General features: G+C 42.8%; 1 protein-coding gene and 1 long non-coding RNA gene across 2 annotated transcripts in view; both read right to left on the bottom strand.

The window, feature by feature from the left end:
• Window positions 1-23,787, bottom strand: part of Ythdf2 (YTH N6-methyladenosine RNA binding protein 2) — a 35,738-nt gene extending 11,951 nt beyond the window's left edge. The window contains exons 1-4 of the mRNA XM_048350666.1: window positions 23,442-23,787; window positions 22,902-22,926; window positions 22,236-22,315; window positions 17,178-18,764 (exon numbers count right to left, since the gene is read on the bottom strand). Coding sequence (XP_048206623.1) covers window positions 17,178-18,764; window positions 22,236-22,315; window positions 22,902-22,926; window positions 23,442-23,468 — 1,719 coding nt within the window. The 5' untranslated portion in view covers window positions 23,469-23,787. The remainder of the gene's footprint in view (window positions 1-17,177; window positions 18,765-22,235; window positions 22,316-22,901; window positions 22,927-23,441) is intronic.
• On the bottom strand, window positions 9,978-14,377 carry LOC125354818. The gene is made up of 3 exons (XR_007211549.1): window positions 14,097-14,377; window positions 13,082-13,086; window positions 9,978-9,990 (listed from the first exon to the last, which is right to left on the bottom strand). It is a non-coding gene; the product is annotated as an uncharacterized LOC125354818 (long non-coding RNA).
• Window positions 23,788-26,355: the final 2,568 nt, after the last annotated feature.

Genomic DNA, 26,355 nt, shown 5'->3' with positions numbered 1-26,355 from the left:
AACCTTGAGCAAAAGAAGCTCAATGACAGCACCCAGGCCCAGAATTCAAGCCCCTGAAGGGAGGGGGTAAAAGGGAGGGGGAGAGGAGAGGGGGGAGGGAGGAAAGGAAGGGAAGGGGAGGTGGGAAGGGGAAAGGGAGAGAGAAAGAAGGCTGGACCAAGTGTGGCTCAAGTAGAGTACCAGCTGAATGAGAATGTGAGACCCTGACTTCAAACCTTTTTCAGTTCTACTCGGGATTTCATCCCCTTTAGTTTTGCTATATCCAAGACTGACATTCAGTTACACTGAAGTTCTGAAAAATGTAGGAGGACTGGGAAGAAATAAATGCATTCATTTAAGGAACCTTTTCTACCATCTAATTCTTTTCTAAGACTGGTAATTAGTAGCTTAATATATACATTTCATTGAATGAGAAATATAAAAACTGAAACCCTGAAAATATTCAGTGCCTGAATAAATCCAACAAGTAATTTCTCAATAGAGAACAAAGGGTAAGATAATTTTTTTACCGTAACTAAAAGTAAAAATTGAAAACAGTATTTCCAACTATATAAAATGGTTTGCCATGCTTCATTATTCTCAAAATAATCCCTTGACTCCACTACATTTGAATTGAAACTAATTTCACAAGAGAACCAATATCAAAAAAGTCTGAGAACACTTACTTTAAGCTTATACAACTATACTAGACAGACTATTATGTGTATGTGTGTGTACCTACACGCATACCAGCACTGGTGATTGAACTCAGGACCTTATGTTCTTCATCAACTTTTTTTTTCCTTTAGTTTTGTTTACTGGTCCTAGGGCTTGAAATAAGGGCCTGGGTGTTGTACCTGAGCCACAGCACCACTTGTGGCTTTTTTTTTCTGAGTAGTTTATTGGAGGTAAGAGTCTCACAGACTTTCCTGCCCAGGCTAGCTTCAAACTGTGATCCTCAGATGTCAGCCTCCTGAGTAGCTGGGATTACAGGTGTGAGCCACCGGTGCCCAGCTTCTATCAACTTCTTAGTTCACAGCTGGTAATCTACCATTTGAGCTATACTTCCAGTCCAGCTTTTTCACTGGTAAATTGGAGATAAGAGTCTCTCAGACTACTGTACCTAGACTGGCTTCCAACTATGATCCTCTTATCAGCCTCCTGAGTAACTAGGATTATAGGCACAAGACACAACAGTGCCCTGTTGACAAAAGTTTTCTAATCCTCAGTCAAGGGCTCGGATATGGCCTAGTGGTAGAGTGCTTGCCTAGCATGTACAAAGCCTTGGGTGTGATTCCTCAGTTCCAGATAAGCAGAAAAAAACAGAAGTGGCGCTGTGGCTCAAGTGGTAGAGTGCTAGCCTTAAGCAAAAGAAAGCTCGCGGACAGTGCCCAGGGCCCTGAGTTCAAGCCCCAGGTTGGGGGGGGGGGGGGAGAATACCTGGTCAATCCCACACTCCAAAAAATTGATTACCCTGAGTTCAAGCCCTAGAATAGGCAAAAAAAAAAAAACTTTTATTACCTTTAAAAACCACCTTTTAGAGACAAGCTGAGGCAAGGGGGTGATCTCAAGCTCTGTATCAGCCTGAGCCACATGCTAAAACCCTGTTACCATGGGGCTGGGAATATGGCCTAGTGGTAAAGTGTTCGCCTCGTATGCATGAAGCTCTGAGTTCGATTCCTCAGCACCACATATATAGAAAAAAGCCAGAAGTGGGGCTGGGAATATGGCCTAGTGGCAAGAGTGCTCGTCTCGTACACTTGAAGCCCTGGGTTCAATTCCCCAGCACCACATATATAGAAAATGGCTCCAGTTCCAGCCTTTTGCGAATTAACTGGAGATAAAAAGAATCTCAAAAGATTTGTCTGCCCATTCTGTTTTCTAACTTTTATCCTCAGATCAGCCGCCTGAGTAGCTAAGATTACAGGTATGAGTCATTGGCGCCCAGCTTTGTAAGCCCAGTGCATGCTACTTCAAGATAGCCAAGTGACTAATGGTCCCTACATTTTCTAGCTTGAACTAACAAAGTGTTGTGAATTTGTGTGTCTGGGATGGCTTCAAATCAGGATTCTTAGCCTCCTGAGAAGCCTGGTACAGGCATGAGCCACCAATGACCAGCTAGCTAGGAATCTTGAGAAAAATATTCCTTTTGAGGGGCTGGGGATATGGCCTAGTGACAAGAGTGCTTGCCTAGTATACATGAAGCCCTGGGTTCAATTCCCCAGCACCACATTTACAGAAAATGGCTAAAAGTGGCACTGTGGCTCAAGTGGCAGAGTGCTAGCCTTGAGCAAAAAAAAAAAAAGAAAGAAGCCAGGGAGAGTGCTCAGGCCCTGAGTCCAAGGCCCAGGCCAAAAAGAAAAATATTCCTTTTGAATCTAAGTTGTCTGACTGTAAAAGGTAATTTTACACTAAACTTCACAGAAATTGAAAATACATAAAATGACCTATTATAGTGGTAATTTTAGCAAATGTCTAAACATGGGTACATTACTAGTGGTAAGAGGAAAAAAGTAGTATAAATACAATATATAACTTTATAAACCAATTGTGTAGTAAAACTCAGAAGGAAAATGCCAAAATGATGAGTTTTGTCTTAACTGAGATTATGACTGACTTTCTCTTTCAGTCTTTTACAGCTAATACAATTGGCTATAATTTACAATGACAAACATGAACTTTTCAAATTAATACAAACTTTGCATACTGCTAAGTTTTGTTGTTTTATTTACATACAGAAACTTCCTAAGTGTTTTGAGGGGAGAGAGGACTGAGGATGTAGAGCACTTGCCTAGCCGGGTGAAAGGCCCTGGTTCAATCTCCAGTACCATTAAAAAAACATTTTAAGTGGTATTGAAAATACAAAAAAAAAAATAAGTTCACATAAAGTCAAAAGCATACCTAAGTATCTTTTTCAAGCATTACCCAAGCAAAAGAGCCTCACTAAGACACACCAGAAATTGAAATGCAAATAGAGTCCTTAAGGAAATAGTTCAGAGAACCACCCCCACCTTCAAGTCCTGTATAAAACATGCCATAATACAAAAAACAAAACTATAGTATTTGCATGTAACCTATACAATCTGTCTATATACACTTTTTCCTCTAGTGCTAGAGATGGAATCCGGAGCTTCAACATGCTAATAAGCCAAGAACTCTTCCCCGAGCTAAATCTTCACACTTTAAAACAAATCTAAGTTTGATTATTATTATTGTTTTGTTTTATTTTGTTAGTCCTAGGGCTTGAACTCAGGGCCCTGGGTGCTACCTCTGAGTTTTTGTGCTCAAGGCAAGCACTCTACAACTTGAGCCACAACTCCACTTCCAGCTTTTTGTGGTTAGAGATAAGAGTTTCACGTATTTTCTTGCCTGAGCTGGCTTTCAAACTTCAAAGATCTCAGCCTCCTGAGTAGCTAAGATCACAGGTGTGAGCCTCTGGCATCTGACTTTCAACTGAATCAAAGTGCTGTCAGCATGCTAATCAACAATTCTACCGTGGACCTAGACCATCATCAGCCTTTACATAATTTTGTTCTACAGTTGGTTTAATCCATGAATATGGTTGTAAAGGGGAGAATGTAGTACAAATGAGGTGAAAAGAAGTTGCTCAAGTGTTACAAAATGAGGCTCTGAGTTCAATCCCCAACATTTGGGGAGGGGGGGGACCCTTTCCCTCTCTCTATCCTTCTATATCTAGCAGCTCAAATTTGTGGCTACTTTATCTTTCCACTCTTTCCCTACCCTCCTTTCAGACCTAATTAAGTGTTGCATAAAAATTTCCCAATGACGCTTGCCCTAACAGGTCTTGCTATTATTCTCTTCTGCGCTTGGTTTCATATGTAATTTTAGCAGTATACACTGGCTTACATTGTTCATGTGACATTGCTAACGTCTCCCCATGGCTAACTGAACTAAATCAGTTCAACTAGAAATTATGTATTTAGTAAAGATGATAAAAAGGCATTAGGACAATATTTGAGCTACTTTTGTTAGAACTAAATTTTTTTTCCAGAAGGTGGCAGCAGTATGCAAACTTAAACTGGTAAACCTTTTCTGTGGAGAAACAAGATATCTTAGCTGCTCATACTGAAGTCTTTTTCCTTGCTTATTTGCAGAATTACAGGTTGGAGTGAAGAAAAGCAGAAAGAGATGGCTTGTTTCCTCTAATAAGATAGCCCTGTTTTTGTTTTTGTGAGTGGGGATGGGAGTGCAGTCCTGGAGCTTAAATTCAGAGCCCAGGCACTGTTCCTCAGCTTTTTTGCTCAAAGCTAGCATTCTACCATTTGAACCACAACTCCACTTCCAGCTTTTTTGGTGGTTAACTGCAGATAAGAATCTCACTAACTTTCTTGCCTTGGCTGGCTTCGAACTGTGTTGCTCCAATTTCAGCCTCCTGAGTAGCTAGGATTACAAGAGCAAGCCACCTGCCCCGGACTCACCTTCCCCTTTTCACATGAAACTTCTCAAGATCTACAGCAAAGTCCCTTATCACACTGTTCCTTACATTTAAGGAATTCAAAGTAAATACAGCCCTGACTCCCTCTGAGAAGTAATCTTCTTACCCCTAGGTGTCTGCAACCCTCTCCTAAGTATTCCAAAACACTGAAGAGATGCTGTATCTGTAGAAGGTTCCCTTACACTTCACAAATTTCAAAGTTTCTACCTACCTCAACTTGCGTGCACCAACCCCTTTTCTTTCCCTGGCCAGACCTAGGGCTTGAAATCAGGGCTTGGGCACTGTCCCTGACCTTCTTTTCACTCAAGGCACTCTACCATTTGAGCCACAGCACTTCCAGCCTTTTCTGTTTATGTGGAATGGAGGAATTGAACCCAGGGCTTCATGCATGCTAGGCAAGCACTCACCACTAAGCCACATTTCCAGCCACCAAGCCCCAATATTAAAAATTCATTTCAGAGAAGAGATAAAAATGGCAAAGAAGCATATGAGGAAATGTTCAACATCCCTGGCAGTAAAGGAAATGCAAATAAAAAAAACCCTGAGATACCACCTCACTCCAGTAAGAATGGCCTATACTCTGAACTCAGGCAACAACAAATGCTGGAGGGGGTGCAGGGAAAGAGGAACCCTCCTCCAATTGTTGGTGGGAAAAGCAAATTAGTACAACCACTTTGGAGAACAGTATGGAGGTTTCTCAAAAAGCTCAACATAGACCTACCCTATGACCCAGCCATACCACTCCTAGGGATCTATCCTGAACAACAGGTCCCAAGATATCAAAAAGACATCTGCACTTCCATGTTTATCGCTGCACAATTCACAATAGCCAAAATATGGAAACAACCAGATGCCCCTCCACAGATGAATGGATCCAAAAAATATGGTACCTATACACAATGGAATACTACATAGCGATTAGAAATGGTGAAATATTGGTATTCGCAGGGAAATGGTCAGAACTTGAACAAATAATGTTGAGCGAGACAAGCCTAGAACACAGAAAACAAAGGGACATGATCTCCCTGATATATGACTGTTAAGGGGAGGGGAAGACAGTAGAGACCAGGTCTGTGAAACCAAAAACTTCTTGTCAAATGGTATTTCCCACAGGTTTGGGTCAGCGACCCTACACTATGTAACTAAAACCAAACAACTCCTCAACATATAAAGGTCAAAAATTGACCTCTCAGTGGATCACAATAGCTCAAAAGCTATGTATGTACGTTCATTATAAGACTATTGTCGACATATTGTCTATTGTCGACATTACATTTAAAGCCCTAGGCGAATTTTCTTCAGCGTAGGCCACGTGGCTATTGTATATGTTCTTGGTACATTGTATATTGTATATATGTCTGACTTAGGGAAGGGAAAGAAAAACAGGATGTAAGATATTCACAAGTAATGTACGCACTGCCATACTATGTAACTGTACCCTTTTTGCACAACACCTTATCAAAAAAATTTGTGTTCAATTAATAAATAAATTAGGGGCTAGGAATATGGCCTAGTGGCAAGAGTGCCTGCCTCATATACATGAGGCCCTGGGTTCAATTCCCCAGCACCACATATACAGAAAATGGCCAGAAGAGGCACTGTGGCTCAAGTGGCAGAGTGCTAGCCTTGAGCAAAAAGAAGCCAGGGACAGTGCTCAGGCCCTGAGTCCAAGGCCCAGGACTGGCCAAAATAAATAAATTAATTAATTAAAATTTTTTTCTTTAATTAATAAATAAATTACAAAAAAATTCGTTTCAGCTAGGTTTCAAACTAGGGGAGATGTTTCAACGTCTCTCAGGCGGGAAAGGAAGTTGAGCATTTAAAACTACTCATTTAAGGGGGGCTGGGGATATAGCCTAGTGGCAAGAGTGCCTGCCTCGGATACACGAGGCCCTAAGTTCGATTCCCCAGCACCACATATACAGAAAACGGCCAGAAGAGGCGCTGTGGCTCAAGTGGCAGAGTGCTAGCCTTGAGCGGGAAGAAGCCAGGGACAGTGCTCAGGCCCTGAGTCCAAGGCCCAGGACTGGCCAAAAAAAACCCAAACTACTCATTTAGGAACTGGTAGCTCACAGCTATAATCCTAGCAACTCAGGAGGCTGAGATCCCAGGATCACAGATCAGAGCCAACCAGGAAAGTTTGGGAGATGTTTACCTCCAATGAATCACCAAAAATGCTGGAAATGGAGCTGCAGCTCAAGTGATACAGTACTTGCCTTGAGCACCAAAGCTCAGAGCCTTGCACGCACGCACGCACACACGCACGCATATCCACAAACACCCTAGTTAGTCATGATGTTCTGGGGTGGGGGAGAGGAGAACAGCAATTCTACTGCTAAAGTTTTAAAACTTAAAAGTAATCTTTTTAAGCCAAGATCAGAAAGACAAACAGCATATTCTCTGATATGTGCAAGTTATATCTAAAACGTACAGGGATATGACAACTCACACAGGATTCTAGATACCCACATACAGTGAGACCAAGGAGGATAGTCACAGGAGAGTATCACAAAGATGTAATATCCAAGTGCCTCTTCACATGTATGTATATAAAATAATATGCATATTGAAATAAACTCCAAAGATATGGAAACAAAAGACTCTTTTTTGTTGGCCAGTCCTGGGCCTTGGACTCAGGGCCTGAGCACTGTCCCTGGCTTCTTTTTGCTCAAGACTAGCACTCTACCACCTGAGCCACAGGGCCACTTCTGGCTGTTTTCTATATATGTGGTGCTGGGGAATCGAACCCAGGGCTTCATGTATATGAGGCAAGCACTCCTGCCACTAGGCCATATTCCCAGCCCCGACTCTTGTTTTTTCTTCTGCTGATGATCCTGTATTCTTTAACTCATATACAGTGTAGTCATGTGCATATCTATGGGGGGGAGGGCACAGAACCTGAGGAAGAGGGGTGCAAAAGTGCAGTAGTGGAGCACACTGGACATTGATCAAAGTGAACTACACAACTCAGGGGTGGAGATGGGAGGGAGGGAATAGGAGAGAATGAGGGAACAGATGACACTATGAAAGGAAATGTACTTAGTAACTGATGCAATGTAAATGTAACCCCTCTGTTTATCACCTCTACAATAATAAAGCAAAAAAATTTTAAGTAACCTTTTACTTTTGGCAGAAAAACAAAATTGCTCATATCTGAGTGGCTTTAGTTTTTCAGAGTAGCTATTAAATCATTCCAGCATTGCTAATTAATCCTGAGGTCACGAAATTTGTTAAGTAACAGCAGCCAGTGTTGGTGGCTCACACCTGTAATCCTAGCTATCCAGGAGGCTAAGATCTGAGGATCAGGGTTCAAAGTCAGCCCAGGCAGGAAATTCCATGAGATTCTTATCTCCAATTAACCACAAAAAAACCAGAAGTGGTGTGGTGGCTCAAGTGCTGTGGCTCAAGTGATAGAGTGCTAGCCTTGAGCTGAAGAGCTCAGGGACAGTGCCCTGAATTCAAGACCCACCACCGACAAAAAAAAAATAAAAATAAAAAAAATAACAGTGCTACAAGTATGATAGCACATGCCTACATTACAACATGGAGGGATCACAGCAAGATCACAGGCTCTGGGGGCTGGGAATATGGCCTAGTGGCAAGAGTGCTTGCCTCGTATACATGAAGCCCTGGGTTCAATTCCCCAGCACCACATATACAGAAAATGGCCAGAAGTGGTGTTGTGGCTCAAGTGGCAGAGTGCTAGCCTTGAGCAAAAAGAAGCCAGGGACAGTGCTCAGGCCCTGAGTCCAAGGCCCAGGACTGGCAAAAAAAAAAAAAAAAAAAAATCACAGGCTCTGAACTCTTGGGGCTTACACAAGTAGCCTGTCTTCAAACTTCTTAAAAAAACAAGCCAACAAACAAAAAAGGACATGCAGCAGCAGTGGCTTACACCTTTAACCCCCTCCCTATTTGGGAGGCTGAGATCTAGAGAATGGAAGTTCCAGACCAGCTACTCTGGGCATATAAATTGGGGAAATCCTTTTCTCAGCCTCTGGTGCCTGTCATCCTAGCTATTTGGGAGGCTGAGATCAGGAAGTTTGTATATCCAGACCAATCTTGGCAGCTAAGTCCTTACCAGAAAAGTAGCCAATGGAGGTGTGATGGTATATGCTTGTAATCCCAGCACCCAAGAAGTTGAAACAGGAGAAGTTTGAGGCCAGTTGTAAGTTCAGGGCAGCAAAGTCCAAGACTCTATCTCCAATTAACCAGCAAAAATGCTGGGCTGGAGATGTTGCTCAAGTGGTAGAGCACCAGCCATGAACAGAAAAGGCTGAGTGAGAACAAGTCCCAGTGACAGCATATGTACACGTGCTCTCGCTCTCTCTCTCTCTCTCTCTCTCTCTCTCTCTCTCTCTCTCTCTCTCTAGGTAATATATAACATAACTCAATCCTAGTACTACTACTACCACCAAAACAAAAACAGGGCTGGGAATGTGGCTTAGTGGTAGACTGCTTACCAAGCATGCATGAAGCCTTGGGTTTGATTCTTCAGTACCACATAAACAGAAAAGGCCAGAAGTGACGCTGTAGCTCAAGTGGTAGAGCGCTAGCACTAGCCTTGAGCAAAAAGCAGTTATAGGACAAAATCTCTTCCGAAAAAATTTTAGGTCATTTGTCTAGTATTTGATCACTAGTAACACATACACACATACATACATATATACATACACAAACACATACTCACTTGAAAAACAAATTTTAACCCACAACTATCATCTTCTCAGACGTGTGTGACCCTTATTTTTGGCACATAGCAGAAAAGGAAATGGTTAAACTTAACTTTGCCAAATTCTCTTTTTTTGGAGGGGGCAGTGCTGGGTGCTGTCCTTGAGCCTCTTTTGTACTCAAGACTAGAGCTCTACCACTTAACTTGAGCCACAGAGCCACTTCCAGCCTTTTCTGAATATTTTATTGGAGATAAGAGTCTCATGAATTTCCTATATAGGCTGGCTTCAAACTGTGATCCTCAGATCTCAGCCTCCTGAGTAGCTAGGATTACATGAATGAGCTCAGCTAAGATCTTTTTAATCTGTAGTTTACTATAGATTTCAGGGGTAACTGATCAGATGCACTAATTTACAAATATTTGGTCACACACCACCCTACTTTGATGCCTTCCTTCTCCATGAATTATAGACAGAAACAGTTATATGACCTCTCTGTATAGCCACCTACAGCCTCCAAGCCTTTTTTTTTTTTTAACATCATAAGCAGATTTTCAGAACGAGAGGAATTCAGATTGGATATGAATTCTTCCAGTCTCATGTATATGCATTCAACTGGACATGATCCTCTTACATTAATACCTGGAATTGAAGTATAAAATGAATTCACACACATTTTAGTTTCTAATAAAGATTAAAAAGGGGCTGGGAATGTGGCTTAGTGGACAGTGCTTGCCTAGTATGTATGAAGCCCTGGGTTCAATTCCTCAATACCACACAAAACAAAAAAAGCCAGAAGTGGTGCTGTTGGTTAAAGTGGTAGAGTACTAGCCTTGAGCAAAAAGAAACGCAGGGACGGTGCCCAGGCCCTGAGTTCAAGCCCCAGGACTGGCAAAAAAAAAAAGATTAAAAAGAACTTAGCCTCAGCTGGACACCACTGGCTCATGCCTGAAATCCTAGATGCTCAGTAGGCTGAGATCTGAAGACCACAGTTTGAAGTCAGCCTTGGCAGAAAAGTACATGAGAAGACACTTACCTCCAATTAACCACCAAAAAGAAGCTGCTGTGTTTGAAATGATAGAGTATTACTTGCCTTAGGCAAAAAGAGCTAAGGGATAGCATGTAGGCACTGAGTTCAAGCCCCAGTACCGACTGAGACAAAGAAAAACCAAAGCCAGGGTGTTGTGGTTCAAACTGGTGGGGTGACCTTAAAAATAAAAACAGGAAAAAAAAACAGCCTTTTCATAAGTATATAAGGATCATTTCTCATTTTTCCATGAGTCTTTTTTATGTGCTCTCCCAAATTAATGACTAAGTTGCTGAAAATGGCCACATTTTGGGGCTGGGGATATGGCCTAGCGGCAAGAGTGCTTGCCTCCTATACATTAGGCCCTGGGTTCAATTCCCCAGCACCACATATACAGGAAATGGCCAGAAGTGGTGCTGTGGCTCAAGTGGCAGAGTGCTAGCCTTGAGCAAAAAGAAGCCAGGGACAGTGCTCAGGCCCTGAGTCCAAAACAACAACAACAAAGAAAATGGCCACATCATATTGTTTTAGTTTTTAATTATAATATACTTCTTAAAATTTGTAGTTTAGCCACATGTGGGGGCACATACTTGTAATTTCACCACACAGTAGGCTTAAAGATATCAAGTTCTAAGTCAAAAATTATAGCTTGGTTACTGTTTGGTGAATTTGTGCCACTTTAACCATTTTACAGTCATTCCCATTTTGTTATATCTGTTATGGGGATTTTATGTTGAAATATCAAATCAAACATCTACAGGATTTCTCAAATAAAATACTTTAGAATTTAAAAAGAAAAAAATAATAAAGAGTCAGGTGCTGGTGGCTCACACCTGTAATCCTAGCTGCTTATTAGGAGGCTGAGATCTGAGTATCATGGGTCAAAGCCAGCCTAGACAGGAAAAGCCATGAGACTCTCATCTCCAATAAACTACTAAAAAAAAGCTAGGAGTTGAGGCTGGGAATATGACCTAGTGCTAGAGTGCTAGGTTCGATTCCTCAGCACTACATGTATAGAAAAGGCCAGAAGTGGTGCTGTGGCTCAAGTGGCAGAGTGCTAGGAGCAAAAAGAAGCCATGGACAGTGCTCAGGACCTGAGTCCAAGCCCCAGGACTGGCAAATAAATAAATAGATTATATAGATAAGATAGATAGATTTTTAAAAACAAACTACAACAAACCATAAGCTGGTACCACCATAACAACATGGTACCACCATAACATTTTCTCACTTATCTTTCCCTCGCTTTAGTTTTCCAATTACTCAGAGAGAAAAAAGTAACATTTACCCACAGGGCCACTAGCATTATACTAGAGGCTTTAACAGAATTTCAGTCCTTAGTCTTTTCTACTAGAATTCTTCCCTTATTGTTACCTGTATTTAAAGGGCTAGAAATATAAAATAAAAATTAAATCAACTAGTTGGACACTGGTGGCTCATCACCTATAATCCTAGCTACTCAGGAGGCTGAGATCGTGGTAGAGTGCCAGCCTTGAGAAAAAAAAAAAAAAAAAAAAAAAAAGTACCCAGGCTATGAGTTCAAAGACCAACAACAAAAATTAAAGCAACTGTTTTATTTATTTATTTTGGGGGGGGCCAGTCCTGGGCCTTGAACTCAGGGCCTGAGCACTGTCCCTGGCTTCTTTTTGCTCAAGGCTAGTAGCACTCTGCCACTTGTGCCACAGCGCCACTTCTGGCTGTTTTCTGTATATGTGGTGCTGGGGAATCGAACCCAGGGCCTCATGTATATAAGGCAAGCACTCTTGCCACTAGGCCATTTCCCCAGCCCAAACCAACTGTTTTATAAGGGTTCTAGAAAGTCACCACCAACAAATTATCCTTTTCTGCCAGACTATTCGAAAGTAAAGTCAAAACAGAAGGCTCTTAACTATTATCTTCTAGATTTGTGGGCATCAGTGTGAAGCTACAAAGAAAAATTTAACAAAACAAAAAAAGATCCGTATGCCAAGTCCTTCAAAAAGCACATACTCAATTCCAGATAGTCTCTAAAGGAAAAGTTTCAAACTTTTACTCCTAGCTACTTGGGAGGTTTGCATCAGAGCCAGCCCAGAAGTCTGTAAGACTTGTCTTCCAAATACCAACAGTAAAAAGCAGGGCTGGAGGCATAGCTCAAATAGTAGCCAGCCCTGAAAGCAAAATAAAGCAAGCTCAAGCAAGGCCTTAGTATTAGTGCAAACAGAAGTTGTTGACATTCAACAATTAGGATTTGCAATTAAATTGTATGTCTATGACAGAAAAGTAATGTCACAGGGTTGGAGACATGACTCAAGTGGTAAAGTGGCTGTCTAGCAAGCCCAGTTTTAAATAAACCCCAGTACTGGAGGGGAGGCACATATCACAGAAAAATATTAGAACAATTAGGGGGAAAGTTCTAAAATGCAGAAAAGTTTACAAAAACAGCTTCTGCTAAACCAAGTACTCAAACCAGAAAAATCCAATATGCTGAATGAGACCATGTGACAGAGTAAATGAATAATACTAGATAAAAATATTCATCTCAAGGGGCTGGCAATGTGGCTTAGTGGTAGAGTGCTTGCCAAGCATGCATGAAGCCCTGGGTTCAACTCCTCAGTATCACATAAACAGGAAAAGCCGGAAGTCGCACTTTGGCTCAAGTGGTAGAGTACTACTAGCCTTGAGCAAAAGAAACTCAGGGACAGTGCCCGGGCCCCAAGTTCAAACCCCAGGACTGGCAAAAATAAAAAAAAAATTTTAAATGGCCATCTGGTTCTGCCAAGATATGTTCTCAACCATGGAACTTTTAGAACAGTTGTGACATCATCTTCAGGATAATGTTTACTTACTTGAAGTCATTTATTGAGTTACCACCCTATTTGCCATTTAGTGTTTTTTTTTTATTCTTGTAAATAATACAAAGGCAGGCACAAACACACACCAGACTCAAAGTCTAATACTTCAATGAGCTAAGACCCATTCTTAACAAAATTTGCTTCCTCCTGGAAGCATAATAAAGACTGTAAGAACAGTACATCAGCAGTTATATAAGGATGTTAAGGATAACAACAGTAACCAAAAGAGTACACTAATATGGACTGAAATGATATTGGGACCTACAAAACAAATCATAGGGACTTTCTTGAAACCCCTGTATTCCTCTTTGCACAAAGTAAGCCTAAAAGTAATCTGACACAAGAATAATCAAACCTTTCATTTCTAATTTTAATCTAGTGTGTGTTTACCATCATGGGAACAATTAGGATAGTCATTACCAGGAATCATCATGGAAATCATTCTGAAAAAGAGCTATTAGTTATCTTTTTTGGGGGGGTGGGGGAGGGGAGGATAGTGTCAGGACCCTGGTACAGAATAGGCAAGTACTCTATGATTGAATCTTACAGTTATCTTAACAAAGCTCTGAAGTTTTTATTAGTCATTCTAATAAAAATTACAAGGCTGGTCAACTCCAACTAAGACCCTTACCCTACTTATATGAAGTTCAATTATCACTCACTGAAGCATGAGCATGTTAGTGAATTTAATACAAATATATCCTTGATTACAACTCAAAGTAGGAAGAGTGCTTAAGCAGGAGGCTGAGTTCAATCCCTAGTTATACAGAGAGAGAGAGAGAGAGAGAGAGAGAGAGAGAAAGAAAGGAGGGCTGGGGTCTTATCAAAAAAACCTTAAAGAGCTCAGAGTTGGTGGCTCACACCTGTAATTCTAGTTACTCAGAGGTGAGATCTGGAGGAGGCCAGCCTGTTCAGAAAAGTCCATGAGATTCTTCTCTCTAATTAACCACCAAAAAGTCAGAAGTAGAAAAGCAATATCAAAACAAAGTGCAGCTTTGGCTCAAGTGGTAGAACACTACTGGCCTTGAGCAAAAATAAAGCTAAGGGACAGCACCCAGGCACTGAATTCAAGCCCTAAGACCAGTGCATGCGCGCGTGCACGTGAGCGCACACACACCACAGACACCCCCCCATACACACACACACAGCCAGACACAAGTTTGTAATCCCAGCCAAGAGTTAGGGGTACAGAGGAATTGGAGATACAGTTCAATGAAGCATGTGTGAAGCCCTGGTTTCAATCCCCAGTTGTACATACACAAAATTAATCAACATAAATTAACAAGGGCTGGAGTCATGACTTAAGTGGTACAAATCCTACCAACAAAGCTCAAGATCAGAGGAGACTAAAATCTGAGGATCATGGTTTAAAGTCAGCACACCCAGGAAGGTCCATGATACTCTTAACTCCAACTAGCCACCAAAAAACCAGAAGTGGCACTGTGGCTCGAAGTGCTAGTGCAAAAGAGCTCAAGGACAGCATCCAGGCCAAGTTCAAGCCCCACAAAGAACAACAAAAAAAGCTCAAGGTCAATTCAAACCTTGATACCATCAAATATACATTATTCATACATATGCATACAACACAAACACATACTTTTTTTAAATGTGCTAGTTCTGGGGCTTGAACTCAAAGCTAGCCCAGCTTTTTTGCTCACAGCTGGCACTCTTACTATCTGAGTAACTCCTCCACTTCTAGCATTACATTGGTTAAAAGAAAAAGAGTTGCTCAGATTTGCATGCCTGGACTGGCTTCAAACCTCCATCCTTACATCTCAGTCTTGGAAGTAGGCTAAGATTACAGGGGTGAGCCACCAACACCCAGCTCCTACTTCATTTTAGATGCACATTTCCCCATTGAGTCCCAAACACATAGTTTATCTTGACATCTGTGTTGTGCATTTCTTAACATTCATCTTTGCCTTCCTGTTTTTAATCACAAGATAAAGAAGAGAAAATTTGCAGGATGAAGAAAAGTAGACTCATAAAATACAGCTTTCACATGGTTAAACTAAGTACCTAGATGGCATGCTCTTTCATGGTTATCAATGTTATGTCAATACAAGATTTGGAAAAGGTCAGGATCTCCTTTCCTATTCTTCCAGAAACGAAAGTCTGAAAAGTTATCTTCAAAGCCTTCAGACACTTTGCAAAAACAATCAGTAAACTATCTTTGGCAACAAGATCATGGCAAATTTTATGTCAAATTTTGAGGGAAGAAAGGAATTTAAAGGACAATAAACTTTTCCTGTCTGCTAAATAACAATAATCTGCCACTTAGCCTTTAATGCTATTTTAGCACTTGTTTCTTTCCTTTTTTGGCAATTTTGGGGTTTGAACTCTGCCTCCCTTGCTCCCAAGCCCCCTACTTCTCATTTCAATATTTATTATGCTTCTCCAAGTAGAAGCTACCAGAAAGCCCCCTCAATCTTTTCTAATGCTGAAAAGAATCATGTTTTCATAGAAACACCTGAGTGCCCAGATCCTTCACCATATACAAGATCCCTATAAATCAAAAAGAAAAAAAAAATAAGAAAAATATGTTTGGCATGTTTTATTTTACACTTGAGTCTAACCAGTGCATAATTCCCTCAAACAATAGCATACACCACTTCAAAGAAAAATGTTCTTGTCCATAATCTTTCCATTTCTTTCCTACATTTCAGAATGGCTGAGTTGAATACTGGTGGCTCAAGCTAGTAATCCTAGCTACTCAGGAAGCTGAGATCTGAGGATCGTAGTTCAAAACTAGCTCAGGCACAAAACTCCTTGAGACTCTAATTAACCAGGAAAAAAAAAAGCCTGAAGTGGAGGTGTGGCTCAAGTGGTAGAGTACCAGCCTTGATCAAAAAAGCTTAGAGACAGCACCCTAAGTCCTGAGTTCAAGCCCCGGGACTGGGGATAGATGAAGGATGGATGGATGGCTACACGGATATATATCCAATTCTACTTTGGGTTCACTTTCCCATAACTCTATCCAAAATGCCTTCTTGTTACAGCTGAATCAGAAGAAAATGGTTCTTTAGGAATGTAAAAGCAAGCTGGGCACCAGTGGCTCACAACTGTAATACTAGCTACTCAGGAGGCTGAGCTCTAAGAATCACAATTAGAAGCCAGCCCTTAACTCTTTTGTTTGGTTTTTTTTTTTTTTTTTTTTTTTTTTTTTTTTTGGCCAGTCCTGGGCCTTGGACTCAGGGCCTGAGCACTGTCCCTGGCTTCTTCCCGCTCAAGGCTAGCACTCTGCCACTTGAGCCACAGCGCCGCTTCTGGCCGTTTTCTGTATATGTGGTGCTGGGGAATCGAACCTAGGGCCTCGGGTATATCGAGGCAGGCACTCTTGCCACTAGGCTATATCCCCAGCCCCAGCCCTTAACTCTTTTATCTCCAATTAACCATAAATAAGTAGCTGGAAGAAGAGCTGTGGCTTAAGTGATAGAGTGCTAGCCTTAAGCAAAAGAGTTGAGGGATAACACCTAGGCGGAGTTCAAGCCCCCAATAGGACTACCACCCCATCCCCCCAAAGAAAGAGCAAGAGATTCAACTTTTTCTATGACTCAGTGTAGAGTGCTGATCTAACATTCACAAGGCCTGGGTACTGAAATTTTTCTAAAAAGAGAATAAGCTGAATAGAAGAAAGTTCTGAAAAGCACTGAATGCTGTTAACTATTGTAAGGAAGATATATTTCAGGAATTGGGGACATACCAATTCTTGAAAATAATCACAAAATTCCATCAAGGCCAAAAACTACTTTGTTTTCTCTGTAATCTCAGAGCCTCAATCTTTTTTCCTCAAGTCTCCATCATTCTATCCTTTCAGTTCTTTTACTTGAATTTCTTCCACCCATTCTTCACCTTTCTGTATCAAGTAACTTGAATTTGTACTGTTTCTGCTTTTAAGCCTGTATTTCTATCCTCTACTAATGTTCTCATATTTCCTTCACCATAAAATTTAAATATTAAGACCAATTATACTTTCATAAACCCTTGAACTACTAAATGATACTGTGTTATTTACAGAGCTTTTATTGACCATTCACTATATTACTTCTCATTTCTCTGATCCCTTCTCCTTCCCTAAACAATCCTAAGAATGGTAAGCTAGGGCTGGGATGTAGCTCAATGGCAAAGCGTTTGCCTAGCAAGTGCAATGTTCTGAGTTCAAGCCCCACTACCAAAAAAGACAAAGGGGGAAAAAAAAAGAATGGTAAGCTGGTTACCTTTTTAACACTTTCTTCTTCCTCTTGGCGTTTCTCATAGTGTGAGAAGTCATCAAAAATGGAAGTGGTGTGCTTGTAGCTGGCTATGATTTTCAACACCTGCTTAGCTTTTTCCAGAGGCACTTCCTGAGTGTCCCTAGAGTTGGTCACTGGTTTATTCTCGTTGTTCTCTAGGCGAATGTGTCGCAGTTGGCTATTGGGAACGTCCTTCACAAAAATCCATCTGACGTCAAAACGACCCTTCCATTTGTCCTGGGACCACACACCTGCACATGTATTGTAGTCCACAGCAGATTTCATTTCTGCAACTCCACAGAAGTGTCCACTGCCGTTGACACTGAAAAGTAGGTAAACGGGGCCTTTCCCGTTCATGGACCGGTAAGCAGCATCCAGTCTCTTGTTACCATGCTCTGTGCTGCACCAGATGTTATATTTAATGGACCGGTGGATATCGTCCTCAGAGTAGCTCTTAATGATGAAAACCCGGCCATGTTTCAGATTCCAGTCAAAATCCTTAGGGTTATAGTTATTAATGGACCGCAGCTTCTCCAACACTGGATGAGGTTCTGAAGGAGTAGATCCAGAACCAGCCTGAGACTGTCCTACTCCATTACCATCCACCCCATTATGACCGAACCCACTGCCACGGTTCCGAGGTGCTACCCAACGGGTTGGCTGAGCTGCTTGTTGCTGGACTGAGAGCTGGGCAGGCTGTGGTGGAGGTGGAGGCAATGGCTGTGTCTGTTGCCCTACTGATGTCTGAGCCACTGGTGGGCTATTGTTGTTGGCCTGTTGACCTACAGGCTGAGGAGAACCCTGGGTTGGCTGACCTATATTCTGAACCAAAGCCTGCGAAGGGGCTTTTGCCACAGGACCCTTATTATCCCAAGTTCCAATATCCATGTTATGCTTTATTGGGGGTGGTGGAAGACTTGATCCTGCAATGCCATTCTTGGTCTTCAACTTAGGTTGCTGTTTTGCAGGCTTGCTAGCAATATCAGCCCAAGATGCTGGTTTTGGAGGAGCAATGGTAGCTGGAGGCAAACTATTGGAAGCCACGATGTTACTGGTAATGGACCCACTACCAACAGCAGAACCTACAACTTTTGGAACGCTGCTTGCAACTTCTGTGCTACCCAGCTTCAGTGCTGCCATCCCTTGGTCTATAGTATTCATTCCAGGAGCCTTATTGAGGGTCTCATTGGCAAAAGCTGACTGTCCATCAATCATGGCTCCGCCTAAGGAGCTAGGTGCATAAGCATAATTGCTACTATATCCAGAGCTCTGAGTAGACTGTCCCTGAGAACTGTTATTTCCCCATGCTGAGAAGTCAATCCCACTGGGAAAGAAATTAAAACCATGCTGACCAAGAAATGGAGTGCTACCTAGGGCTCCTGGTTGCCCAAACATTGCATCTGGTAGGAAGTGGGGCTCTCCGTTGCTCAGTTGTCCATAAGAAGTTAGATATGGCATGGCTGTGTCACCCCCAGTAGACCAAGCAGCTTCACCCAAAGAATAAGAAAAGCCAATAGAGGGACTGTAGTAACTGGGTAAGTATGAGTCTGACATGGCAGTATATGCATTATTCTGTGGAAGAAAAAAAATGAGGCAAATAAAACAGAAAGTAACATCAGGACAGTTTTTTCCCCATAAGTCACACAATTCAAATATTTCTACCATTACTACAAAAGAGTTGCATACTCAAATGATCTCTACAAATCTGGGTATTTTATCTATTTGTCTGTGCCAGGGCATAAATTCAGGGCCTGGGCTCTGTTCTTGAGCTTCCTTTGCTCAAGGATAGCATTCTAACCACTTAAGTCACAGTTGTACTTTTGGCTTTTTGGTGGTCAACTAGAGATGAGTATCACAGACTTTCCTGCCTGGGTTGACTTCAAACTGTGATTCTCCTCCTGAGTAGCTAGGGTTACAGGCATTTGCCACCAGTGCCCAGATAAACTCATAAAAGCCAATTATCTTTGCAGCTGGAGGCATGGTTCAAGGAATAGAGTGCCTGCCCAACTAGTACAAGATCAAACTCCAGTGTGAAGAGGGGGTTTTGAGGAAGGTGACTTTGAGTTCAGAAATGGAAGATCTATGTTCAAGAGTTTCCTACCTAAACCACATTAACAGGTCTGAGGCAAAAGCAAAAAGAACTGATAATTTCAAGATCCAGCCCAAATGTCTGTATAGCCATTCCTCACTACTAAAGAAAAAGGTGATGCTCACTGTTTATGTATATAGTTTACCCTGTTAGAAAACCATCAACAGATGTCACTCTTTAACTATAAATCTGAAAAGGACATTGTTTTCCAGAGGCCCTAAAATAAGGGAAAAAAAGTATTGTTGCCTACTTACTTCACCTACAAAATAGCCATAGGAAAATACAACCCTAAAGATAAGTCTAGGCTGGGAATATAGCTTAGCAGTAGAGTGCTTGCCTAGTATGCATGAAGCCCTGGGTTCGATTCCTCATTACCACATAAACATCTCAATACCACATAAACAGAAAAGGCTGGAAGTGGTGCTGTGGCCCAAGTGGGAGAGTGCTAGTCTTTAGCAAAAGAAGCTCAGGGACAGAGTCCAGGACATGAGTTCAAGCCCTAGGACTGGCAAAAAAAAAAAAAAAAAAAAGAAGAAGAAAAGAAACTCAGTCTGTAACCAATGGATTGGGTTTGAAGTACTCTAATATAGGGTGATAAAAAATGGGTTTAAGAGCTGGATTCTGGTGGCTCATACATGTAATCCTAGCTACACAAGAGGCTGAGAACTGAGGATTGCATCTGAAAGACAGGCAAGAAAGTCCTTGAGACTCTTATCTCCAATTAACTACCCCGCCCCCCCAAAAAAAGAAAAAGAAGCCAGAGTAAAGCAGTAACTCAAGTGGTACAGTGCTAGCCTTGAGCAAAAAAAGCCCAGGTACAGCACCCAGATCCTGAGTTCAAGCCCTAGTACCAACTGAACAAAAAATAATAAAATAAAATAAACTGGCTTAACAGTACATGAGGGGCTGGGAATGCGGCTTAGTGGTAGAATGCTTGCCTAGCATGCATGAAGCCCTGAGTTCGATTCCTCAGTACCACATAAACAGAAAAAGCCAGAAGTGGTGCTGTGGCTCAAGTGGTAGAGTGCTAGCCTTGAGCAAAAGGAAGCCAGGGACAGTCAGTGCTCAGGCACTGAGCTTAAGCCCCAGGACTTGCAAACAAAAACAATAAACCAACAGTACAAGAATTGAGGCTGATAGCATAGCTCAAATGATAGTGGGCTTCTATAATGCCCAGAAGTGCTTTTTTTTTAATGCTTGTTTTAACATGTGTAAGATTCTGGGTAGGACGACCAGCACTACACCCACAAAAAAGTACACTAGTTACTCTACATAATACGCTACCAAAAGAAAAGGTCCCTAGGGTCATTCTTCTCCATCTACTTACCCAAGTTTTATACTTTCCTCCAACTTTTTCAAACAGGCATTTAAGCTTTGGCTTACTTGACAAAGAAAAATAGAACACACTTAATATTACAGACTGTGCCAAGGCATAGGTGAATGTCTACACCTGGACTGGCAGGTTCCCACATGCCTTAGAGCTTGAAAATCTGAATTACACAATGTTTTACAAGAACTACCTAGAATTATGTTTCTTAATGTTCCCACTCTCCCTGTTATAATGATTATGTAAGCAAACTACTTCAATAACAGGAACCTATTAGTAGTTCATTCTCTACTTCCCTACTCTTCTTGGTCAGCTAGTTGTCTATGAAAACTCTTCTTTTCTCCCAAGCACTGGCTTAGGTAGTTTCTACATCTTTAATGCAGAAAATTTCTCCAAAAATTTAAGAATCATCTCTAAAGATGCCCAAATATGGGTATTCACTAATACAGCAAGTTACTCAAGACTACCAACTGGGGCTGGGAATGTGGCTTAGTGGTAGAGTGTTTGCCTGGCATACATGAAGCCCTGGGTTTGATTCCTCAGCACCACATAAAACAGAAAAAGCCGGAAATGGCTCTGTGGCCCAAGTGGTAGAGTGCTAGCCTTGAGCAAAAAGAAGCCAGGGCTCAGGCCCTGAGTTCAAGCCCCAGGACTGTAAAAAAAAAAAAAAAAAAGAAAGAAAGAAAAGAAAAATCTACCAACTGTATTTCATATTGGGTATGTTGTGATTTATACAATGTCCCATGATCCTTTAGGATATCTTGGAAGAGGTAATGCCAATTCTCTCTGATCTATTAATCTGCAGAATCTATTAGCTAAAGCCTTGTGACTGTCTTTGGGACTTGAAACAATACAAAGAAACTGCTCAAAGCAAGCAAGTTTCTACATGAAGAGTTCATATTAGCAGAATCTACACACAACTCATCTCCATACTAACAGACATCACTCTACTAATACCCCTACCTACTAACCACTGGGCTACAAGCCAAGCCCATACCCCTGAACATTCCAACTCTGACTTTAGTTTATGCTAAATAACTTCATCTTCTTTAACTTCATTTAAAAAATGTTGTACCTCACCTCAGGGGGAAGTCAGAGGTACACAAAGTTCATCTGTATGTTAAGTATACAGCTCAACTCAAAATACCAAGTATCCAACTTCAAAATAGTTCTGATAAACTAAGTGCACACTAGTGACCAGAGGAAGAAAAACAGCTAGTTTTGTAGCAATGAACGAAATTGAGATGATTTTATACTAGAATTTTTTCTTTCACATTGTTACCCCAATTTTCCTAAAAAGTTTTCTGGGATGAAAATTCAGAAAAGTTACCAATTAACTAACAAAGGAATATTCTTAAATTTTTGCACTGCTATGTTCTTTTAAAAGAAACTACAAACAAGTATTTGCTGTTGAGATACAGTAAAATGCTATCAGTACCACTTACATTCACTTAAAGGGGGCTGAGAACCCTGTCTTAGCATTTGTTTACAATTGTCTTTTAACATGTTAAGGATCATGAAAAAAATGATTCCTTCCTCCCTCCCCCCCAATTCATTGATAGGTCAGAGAAACTTAACAGTACAAACACACTTTGTCATCAGAGAGGTAAAATGGTCAACTACTCACGGGCCTTGCCTGTGGACTCAAGTAAGGTTCAAAGTCGTCATCGTTCAATCCATCCTTTTGATGTACAGATCCATTTTGTACTAAAGAAAAAAATTCCAATGAAGAAGGTACCATTCCTACAATCTCCCTCCCAAGTCAGGCAAATATATGCTAACGAGAGAAAACCCTCCCTAGTTCAGAGACAAACTCTGTGTGAACCTACAAGGGACATGGATGAGAGGAAAGGCCGAAGCAAACTCCGCCAGTGAACACGTCTCCCTCCACGCGGAACAAGTTTAATCGAAAAAGGTCATTTTACTGGCTCTTCTAGATTTCAATTCCTCCCGCTCCCCCTCCCCCATCCCATGCGAGTTACTTCCAGAAAGTGATCCACGAGGATGAAAAACAAAGGCCTCCTAAGATCTACAGGAAACCAAGGATCTGGGGCTTTTCAAAACCGAATCCACCCCCACCCTTAATGAAACTGGTCCTGGTGAACTAAAACGCTCTTCGCCAGCGGCGAAAACACACTGAGAAGGATAGGGTCAAATACTCAGCGCGAGGCACCTGCGAACTAAGCAGCTTCCAAAAGGTCCTCTCCACGGGGCGCTTCCCGGAGACACCCAACTCCCCGATGCCCCCACCCCTACCCCGCTTCCCCGGGCCACCAGCCCAAGTAAGGTTTACCTTTGTTTCCTTGACCTTTTGGTCTCTGCGGGGCGAAAGGAACGTGGGCCGAGCAGCAAGTTGTCCGGGAAGAAACGGAAAAGGAAAAGACAAATGAGCGCAGGCCCCGAGACGCGAATAAAGGAGCGGGCCCGAGGGGAGGGTTCAGGAATGGTGAAGGTGGTGGTGAGGGGGAGGCTGGAGACGGGAGGCGGGGAAAGGCGCTAAGGCCGGCGGGGCCCCGGGGAGAAAAAGCGGGGGACGCGCCAGCGGCAACGCCAAGGAAGCAGCGCTTCCAGGAAGGGGAAGGAAACCAAGTGGGAAAACCAGGCCCGCGGAGCGGAGGGAGCGCGGCGCGGCCGGTGGGCTGCGAAGCCCCGGGGAGGAGCGGGAAGAGCGGGCCGGGCGCGAGGCGCTGGGTGCGGCCGGCGGGAGAGGCCCGAAACCCGGCCCGCGAGAGGCGCCACCGCGGCTCGGCCCGACTGGGGGCGGCGGGCCCGGGCCTAGTCCGACTCCGTGTCGCCTCACACAATGGCCGAGACATGCGGGCTGGGCCTGTACCTGCTCCAAGAGGCTGCTGGCCGACATGGCTCTCGGATCCTCACGGGTGGTGACGGTGGCGGACTCTCTTCAGGGCAGCGGCGGCAGCGGATGAGCCCCAGCGGCGGGAGCAGGCGGCGCGGCGGCGGCTTTTGTCCCTGACACTCGGGAGCCTCGGCGGACGCAGCAGAGACACAGCGCGCGGCTCGGGCTCCGGCTCCGACTCGGCGGCGCTCTAGCCCCACAGCTCAACGCCCGTCTCTATGCTCCCGCGCGCGTGCCCGCTCCTTACAGCCGGATAAGGGCGCCGAGCGACGGAGGCGGGCGGCGCGCGCACGCGGCTGGAGCGCTGACTCTCACATTCACTCACCCACGCGGAAGGGGCATGGCGCGAAGCACCTCGGGAAGGAAGAAGCGAAGCCGCAGCGCCCTCTGCCGGGCCGGAGGAGCGGAAGCGGCCTTCGCGGCCTCCCCGCTCCCACCGCCTCGGGATTGGGGCCTAGAGAGTGAGGGTCTTACCACGAGGTTTGACTAACACCTGGCGAGAGGAGCCCTTTAGCTTAAGAAAACCTGCACAAAGCAGCTTCACAGTTTGGGATTGGCTTCTGCAGATCTTAAAATAACAGTGCTTTCCAGCTGCAAATGCTACTCCCTTCTCCCCACCTTCATTTAGGAGGGAACCCATAGAGAGGCCTAGAGCCTAGGGAAACTTCTTGGAATCTCTGCTCCTGTGGGACATCCTGCATCTCTAGGAACGTGGTTACCTTCCTCTGTTAGGGAATTACAAAGAGTACCTAGAGAGCAACACACGCGCGCGCACACACACACACACTCAGGTCTCCTAGGGAGGGGTGCAGGAGAGATTCACAACATTGGAAGGAAGAAAATATGTAGTTTATTAGTGGAGCTACTGACCCAAAAGTATTCTGTTAAATTGTGGGCTTTATTTCAGGGAATATTACAACTCTCTCACATGTGCACAAATATTTTTTCTTTTCTTTCCTCTGGCCTAGGGCTTAAACATAGGACCTGGAGGGCACTGTGCCTGAGGTTCTTTTTGCTCAAAGCTACCACTCTACCACTTGAACCACAGCTCCACTTCCAACTTTCTCTCTTTAGGTGGTATTAAGGAATCAAACCCAGGGCTTCATGCATGCTAGGCAAGCTACCACTAAGCCACATTCAAATGTGCACAAATCTTTGCATGTATTTTCAAGGAGTCTAGAGAACTGAAAGCTCTAAGGACATTTAGAGAAAATGTCCTTGATCTGAGGAAGAAAATTAACATTATTTCAATACCTGCTGTGTGCCAAGCTTTGTCCTGAAGTGATTTCATATACATTAAAGGCATTCAGCAACTTCAAAGTAGCTGTCAGTTTCTCCTAGCAGTCTCTCCATTTTCCAACTTGGATACTGAGAGATTAAGTAACTGCTCAAGGTTACAAAGCTATCAGATAGGTGTGCTTGTGGAATCCTCAGATCTCAGCCTCCTCAGTAGCTAGCCACCAGCACCAGAAAAATTGCTCTTACTATATTGCTAGCCTGTTACTCCAGTAGGACTTCCTGGATCTCCCCCTTCTCATCCCAGAAGTCCTCTCTGTGTCCCCTTAGACTTCTCTAGCACTAACAGCACATCTGCAACATATCATGGCTCCTAGTGCCTTGCTATCTTCTTTCTCTCACCTGTTCCAGACCAAAGCCCACCAGATTAAAATGGTAGAACCCTGGGGGGAAAAAAAAGGCATGCTTGACCTGAAGAGAATCACAGTCAAGCCACAGAAGAGAAAACTTTTATTTAGGAACCAGAATTCTAAGGATGGCCTAACACATTTTCAGTCAGAAGAGTATCTACCCTTTGCTAAGACATTTGCTTCTAGGAAAGTCCTAGATTTCTGGGTTGCAAATAATAGTAAATAGATAAGGAATGGTTGTTAGTTGTTCAACTAATACCATTAGTTATTACATAGAGGAGGTTTTCATGGACTGAGAAGTAAAATAAATGGCATTTTGGATTTTTGTTTGTTTCTTGCCAATCCTGGGGCTTGAACTCAGGGCCTGACCACTGCCCCGGCTTCTTTTTGCTCAAGGCTAGCACTCTAACACTTGAGCCACAGTGCCACTTGTGGCCTTTTCTATATATGTGGTGCTGAGGAATCGAACCCAGACCTTCATGTATGCGAGGTGAGCACTTTACCACTAGGTTGTATTCCCAGCCCCAGCATTTTGGATTTTTATATCATAAATTTGTTCAAGGCATTTGTTTCCTACCCACAATCATATTTATGGTTTGGATAAATAAGGTCAGTTATTTTTAGTGAGTAAAATGAAGGGCTTTCAGTGGAGAGAATATATTGTCAAGTGTCAGAATATAGATCCTACCAAAGCAATGAAAGAAATCTAGCAATACTTTTTTTTATTTTTGGCCGATTTTAGGGCTTGAACTCAGGGCCTGGGCACTGTCCCTGGGCCTCTTTATGCTCAAGGCTGGTGCTCTACCACTTGAGCCACAGTACCACTTCCAGCTTTTTCTAGATAGTTTATTGGAGATAAGAGTCTCATAGACTTTTCTGCCCAGGCTAGATTCAAACTGCAGTCCTCAGATCTCTACCTCCTGAGTAGCTAGGACTATAGGCATGAGCCACCAGCACTCAGCGAGCAATACTTTTTATTAATAACCAGCCAGTTAACCCCATGGCCCAGATTTATATATAAACTGTGTTAGCAGTTACCTTATACTTGTACAAAGAGGATTAGACCAGACCAGGAGTTATATCCTGGGAGTGGGAGAGTCTAAATCCTAACCTCTCCATCACAAGTGCAATCTTAGAAAAGATTTCCTCATTTAATAATGGGGATAATAATACCTACCTAACAGGTTTGTCACAAGATAAAGTTTAAAAAAAAAAAGACATGAGAAAATGTCTAGCACATTGGA

This window comes from Perognathus longimembris, chromosome 7, assembly GCF_023159225.1.
Source record: "Perognathus longimembris pacificus isolate PPM17 chromosome 7, ASM2315922v1, whole genome shotgun sequence".
Classification (NCBI taxonomy): Eukaryota; Metazoa; Chordata; class Mammalia; order Rodentia; family Heteromyidae; genus Perognathus; species Perognathus longimembris.
Note: the sequence above shows the minus strand (reverse complement) of the source record. Positions and strands in the feature narration are given on the sequence as shown.